This window comes from Protomyctophum parallelum (genome assembly GCF_964188405.1).
Source record: "Protomyctophum parallelum genome assembly, chromosome: 13".
Classification (NCBI taxonomy): domain Eukaryota; kingdom Metazoa; phylum Chordata; class Actinopteri; order Myctophiformes; family Myctophidae; genus Protomyctophum; species Protomyctophum parallelum.
This window is the reverse complement of record NC_139708.1, coordinates 11,116,747-11,123,457: the sequence shown is the minus strand read 5'-3', so window position 1 is coordinate 11,123,457 and position 6,711 is coordinate 11,116,747. Positions and strand designations below refer to the sequence as shown.

At 47.3% G+C, this 6,711-nt stretch overlaps 1 protein-coding gene across 1 annotated transcript; it reads left to right on the top strand.

The window, feature by feature from the left end:
* Positions 1–3,002: 3,002 nt before the first annotated feature.
* LOC310868478 (protein arginine N-methyltransferase 7-like) lies at positions 3,003–5,060 on the top strand (the record flags this gene model as incomplete). Its single annotated transcript, XM_083778935.1, has 1 exon — positions 3,003–5,060. Exon 1 carries the CDS (start codon positions 3,006–3,008, stop codon positions 5,058–5,060), a length of 2,055 nt encoding a protein of 684 aa, XP_083635061.1. The 5' UTR covers positions 3,003–3,005.
* Positions 5,061–6,711: the final 1,651 nt, after the last annotated feature.

Genomic DNA, 6,711 nt, shown 5'->3' with positions numbered 1-6,711 from the left:
AAAAAGGTTGAGACATAGTATATATATTTATTGTTACATTTTGGATGATTTTTGATGTCTAATAGTATTTTCTTATTACCATGTTTTATGTACTATCATAAATACATCTATTCTATACTATGCATACTATAAGGTTCACTTCTCATAACAAGCTTGTTTAAAGACAAAAAAAAACTATATCACACTGATGCAGCTTTTAAATATAGACTGTAATGGCCAAAAACATATCTGGTCTTATCTGTCTGTTTCTCGTCATCATCATGATGATGATGACACATGAAGAGTAACTAGGGGACCTGATGTGACCCTCGCATAGAGACTATCTCTGCTCACACAGAAACACTGAGGAGCCACTCCCCCACAAACCCAGCACATAGCGATTCAGTGGACGTGATCTGGAAGGTGTACAGGTGGGTCAGAGTGTCCTCTGAGGACACGTCATAGAAGGACAAAGTCCCAGCGGGACGGTCCACGTACACTGCTACTCTGTAGACCCCGTTGGAGCGTCTAGAGGGACGGACAGGGAGGTCAGTCCTCTTCCCATTGTGTATGACAGAGTAACAGTTACCAACACACTCCAGAATCCAATACATGACATTGTCTCCAAGCCCACAATCAAGACCATCTCCTTTCCTGCTGATTGTTCTGTCAGTCCCTGCTATATAGACCGTTCCACTGCACTCTACCTCAGAGTAGCAGTGTTCGCTCACACTCTCTGCACTCAGAACCTGAGGCCACAGTCCATCAAACCTCTCAGGATGATCAGGATACTGATGATCCTGTCCCTCCTCCACCCGTGTGACCTTCCTGTTGTCCTCAGACAGAGTGAGGACACAGCATGCTGTGTTTGTGTCCAGTGTGAGACGCTGGAAATCTGATGAGAAAACAACACAGTAAACATTAAAAACATTATTCACTGACTAAAACACACACACACACACACGAAGATGTGCACGGGCACACGTACGCGCACGCACACACACACACAAACACACACACACACACACACACACACACACGCACGCCTTAACCCTTCATCGACCGGTGTCTCTCAGGGCTCTGTACCACTGGTTCTCAACCTGTGGATTGGGACCCCAATATTATTGTGGGGAGTCCCTAGTTCAGTTATGATTATTGTGGGGGGTCCCTAGTTCTGATATGATTATTGTGGGGGGTCCCTAGTTCAGTTATGATTATTGTGGGGGGTCCCCAGTTCAGATTTGATTATTGTGGGGGGTCCCTAGTTCAGATTTGATTATTGTGGGGGGTCCCTAGTTCAGATTTGATTATTGTGGGGGGTCCCTAGTTCTGATATGATTATTGTGGGGGGTCCCCAGTTCAGAGACTCGTAGCGCAGAGACTCCTCAGACTCCTCACTAATAATCATGAAAAAATGGCGCAATTCTTTTTCTACTCGGTCTGTGTCTCATAGGAGGGCTGTGGGCAGTTCAGATTCAGAAACCGTCTTCCAGTGACATCATCGATGGGGAATACAAGCTAATAGAAACTGCAGGCTTTCTAAGTCCTGAAAAGTTGCAATGCGAAAATGGAAGCCATCATTCTCATGATAATGAAAATCTAAACATTTTTGTAAAAAAAAAGCTTGTTTAAAATAAATCTGCCTAATGATGTCACTGGAAGACGGTTTCTAAACTGCCCACAGCCCTCTTATGAGACACAGACTGAGTAGAAACAAATCGTGCCATTTTATCATGATTATTAGTGAGGACCTATTATATGAGGTTGAAAAGTGAAGTGGTCCTTTAATGATATCTGAGGTGGGCGGGTCTTTCATTACCTTAATGATGTCTGAGGTGGGCTTACTTACGTTCTGGACTACATGTTGTCTCAGGCCCAATCCCAATTGCCTCCCTCAAGCCCTGAGCCCTGGACCCTCATTGACTTTAGTGACGTCAGCTGTAAGTGCTTGAGGGTGAGAGGCTGCAAGGGCTCCAAACTGTTGTGAAAGAAATGGGACAGCACTTTGAAGATGAGTCCGCCATTCATGACACTTTGCATCACTTTAAAAAAGCTGTCCTTATTCACAGCCAGTGCCTACATGCCTATATGTCTATCATGTCTATTTTAGTATTTAAGCTGATTTATTATTAGTTTCGTAAATACACTTTCCTGTGTGATAGGGGTTGTAATATTCATATATAATAATATTCATTATACATTTCATTTCCATATTATTTTACTTTGCTCATTAGTCATTTCTCATCATGTTTCCCTTCCATTCCGTCTCCCTTTGAGAACAGTGAGAAAGCACTATTGTGTTTGTTGACATTCTAACCGCGATACATAACGAATTTGCATACTTAAATGATTGACGTTCAGATGGATCCCCCTCATTCCCCTGGTAACGCTATGAACTATGGGTAATTTCTTTGCCGAAGTCAGCATCGATGCTGACTTTGGCAAAGGGCACATAAAGGGGAGGGACTGAGCCCTCACTGACTTACCGATTTCAAATGGGACATCCCTCAAGCCCTCGCAGACTTCACATGAACGCGCAGCTAAATCAGTGAGGGCTCATTGAGTCAGCAAGGGAGCGGATTGGGATTGGACCTCAGTAAGACAGCACTCCCCCTATCCACAAGGAGGAGCAGTGCACCAAAACATTATGGGAATTGTAGTCCAGGAAGGAAGTAAGCCCAGTATTCATGACATCAGAGACACTGGGCTCACTGCTAAAATTTAAAATATCTAGTAAAAACACATAAAGACCCCCAGGAAAGTGTTCTAAATCTTCTAAATGTCATTAACATTATATATTTTAGCAAAAAGGGTGAAGTGTCCCTTTAATGGGACAAACTGGAAGTGAATGGTGGTTGGATTCGGTTGAAACCTTGCCCAAATATGGAGTCATACTGTACATCATAGATATCTGATGTCATAGACAAGTCACATGAAGTCCGAAATCTATATGGAAGACAATTTAGTTCAGGCTTCAAGGAAGCATTTCTTGCATTGCAGCCAAGTTCCTTGTTGCTAGCGGGGCGATGAAGGTTTTCTGTGGACGAGCAAACCCAATCTCGGGTGCTTTGGATTGGGTGGAGGAGAGTGAGGAGTACGACTATCACCAAGAGATTGCCAGGTCCTGCTATGCGGACATGTTGCACGATCGTGATAGGAATGTGAAGTATTACCAGGGAATACGTGCTGCGGTCGCCAGGGTCAAGGCTCGTGGCGAGAGAGTCATTGTTCTAGACATTGGGACAGGAACAGGTCTCCTGTCCATGATGGCTCTCACGGCCGGGGCTGACTTCTGCTACGCCGTGGAAGTGTTCAAACCCATGGCCGACGCAGCCCAGCGCATCGTGGAGAGGAATGGATTCTCCGACAAGATCAAGATTATCAACAAACACTCCACCAGAGTCACCGTGGGGCCAGACGGAGACATGCAAACGAGGGCCAATGTCCTGGTCACAGAACTGTTTGATACAGAGCTGATAGGGGAAGGAGCGCTGCCCACGTATGAACACGCTCACCGGAATCTGGTTCAAGAGGGCTGTGAGGCCGTGCCCCACCGGGCTACCGTCTACGCCCAGCTGGTGGAGTCGGAGCTGCTGTGGAGCTGGGCTCAACTGCAGCCCATGGAGGTGGAGAGCCGAAGGTTGGTGCCCCCGTCCAGTATGGGCCGCTGCGCTGGAGCCCATTCTGTGTGCGAAATCCAGCTGAGTCGGGTGACCCCAGACAGCTTCACCCCCCTGGGTCCTCTCTGCACCATGTTCACGGTGGACTTCAGTAAGCCAGTGAGCAGCGCTCCTCGGTCCTACTCCTCCCGGTTCTCGGCTCCGTCCAACGGACGGGGCCAGATGGTCCTATCCTGGTGGGACATTCACATGGACCCTGGCGGAACCATCGTCTGCTCCATGGCTCCCAGCTGGACCTACCCAGAAGCTCAGACCGCTCCGTGGCGGGACCACTGGATGCAGAGTGTTTACTTCCTGCCGATAGAGAAGAGGGTAACAGAGGGGGAAGAGGTGGCTCTGACTGTCTGCCATGATGACTACAGCCTGTGGTACAGCCTCCAGTCAAGCAGCCAACAGAACACAAACACAGAGGCACCTCCATGTCGACCCCGTTGTACCTGCCAGGCCCACTTGGTTTGGACACGGCCGCGGTTCGGGGAGCTGAACGACCACCATCGCACGGAGAGCTATATCAGTGCACTACGCAGCGTGTTAAAGACAGACAGCGTATGTCTAGGAGTCAGTGATGGGAGCCTCCTCCCCGTCTTTGCCCACATCCTCGGAGCTAAGAAGGTTTTCAGTTTGGAGCATTCTAAAATGTCCAAACAGGTGATTCAACAGGTGCTAGAAGCCAGCTCCATGACAGGAGGCGTTCAGCTGCTGGAGATCAGACCAGAGCAGCTGACCAGCAAGGACTTGGGAGGAGAACAGATCTCGGTGCTGCTTGGTGAACCCTACTTCAGCACCTGCCTCTTGCCATGGCACTCCTTGTTCTTCTGGTACTGCCGGACCGCCCTTGTGGGCATTCTACGGCCCGACGCCACCATCCTGCCCCGCGCCGCTACCCTCCACATGGTGGTGGTGGAGTTCCGGGATCTGTGGAAGATCAGAGCGCCGTGTGGGACGTGCGAGGGCTTCGACGTCAAGCCCATGGACGAGATGGTCCAGCGATCCCTGGACTTCCGCGAGTCCCACGAGTCAGAGCCCCACCACCTGTGGGAGTACCCCTGTCACGCACTGACCCAGACCAGAGCCGCCATGACCTTCGACTTCACGCGGTGTGTCCCTCGACAACCAATCAGCAGCCAGGGGTCGCTCCCGCTCATAAGGAGCGGACGCTGTCACGGGGTTGCGCTGTGGATGGAGTACCAGCTGACCGTTGACATCGCTGTCAGTGCGGGGCTGACGGGACCAGTCGGTGAACAGGGTGTCTGTGAGTGGAGCCGGCACAGGAAACAGGGCGTGTACTTCTTCAGGTCACCGTGGGACAGCTTAGAGGAAGGCAGGGCTGCGGTGTCTTACAGCTTGACATTTGAACCCAGTTTAGGAGATATCAAAATGGAGTTCACTGTAGAGCAGTGATTCTCAACCGTTCAAAGTTTGATCATTTGTTTCTCGTTGTCGGGCAGAAACTGTGTATGTCCCAAACTGTTAACTGCTCAGGGAATGGAAGAAGAAAAGATAACCTGTGTTCCAATTGATCGCTTTTTTGTGCGACCCTTTTGTATGATAAACTACAGGGCATTAATTTATGAAAGAAACATAAAACATTTAAACATGGGCTCAATAGACTCAGTATTGTCAGATTGGGAAATGGAAATGTGCCTGATAAGACTTTTAAAAAATGCCCTTTTATAACATACATGGTGCGATTCCATAGAGTGGTGTGTTGATACAGTATGTAACATCAGTCTACAGTAGCCTATGTATAGCCTCTATTATACTTCATGCGTGTTTTCAGACCCTACTGTCTATTTAGGGTGCTGTCACACTGAGTGATTGAACTATGATTTTGCCTATGCTTTTCAATGCGAGTGGTTTGTTGCCATTCGAGTCTTTGCAAAAAATAATTATAATGATAATAATAAATCTCAATTCTCATTGAAAAGCAATGGCAGAATCTGGACACAGATGCTTGTTGCACACTAGGCCATAAATGGCCTACTAGTGCGCAAGCAGAGCGCGCAAGTAGGCTACTTTTCGACTGCTACAAACGGTCAAATCTCAGTTTCTCTGTGAAGGAACCTTTGAAATGTTGAATTATTAGGTTTAACTATTTGCTACCTACCTACTTTATGCATGTAACGTAATGACTACTTGTGCCTGATACGGCAGTGGTGCCAGATTACATACATGTATGCATACGCATCAAAATTGGCGGGACGGTGCATATGCATTGAACGGCTGGGACGGTGCATACGAGTCCCGGGCGAAACTAGTACTTGCGCGCTCTGCTTGCGCAAGTAATAAGGCCTAAGAATATGGCATAAGGCAGCAGAAATGTACATGGCCTATGATGACACACACACACACACACACACACACACACACACACACACACACACACACACACACACACACACACACACACACACTGTGTTCTCAAGCAGTGTATGGGACTGTCAATTAACACCAAGCTAAACCACAGCCAATGAAGACAGAATCAAGGTTGGAATTGACCGTTTACTTGCATACTTCTTTGATGACTTGATGGTAAAAACTGTAAAATAATAAAATACAAACATTCAGTGTTTGTTCTAAATTGACAGCATTGCACACCCAGGCAATTAGCAAAATCACACTGTGGCTAAACCACATACACGCTGCAGTGTAATTAGCAAGATGACATACACCTGCACTGCTCTGCAGACAGCAGCAAACACTGTTTAGAATTACAAACTTCCAAATAAACATTCACAAAACATATCACAGAAAGATACAATTACTGGATTCACCAGCATAACTTACGACATTGCCTTAAAGGCAAGACACACACCATTTTGCCTCTTACTCCCTGTATATATATAAGGCTTTCATATTCTACATCAAAAGCTTATTTTTTGCAACATTGTTGTCATTGTCTCATAAGAGCTCATTTGGTTCAAGGCTGCTGTTCCCCATTGTTGTTTGCTGCCCTCTGCTGGTCGAAAGGAAATGGCACTATTGCACGCACACAAACACACACACACACACACACACACACACACACACACACACACACACACTACACGCA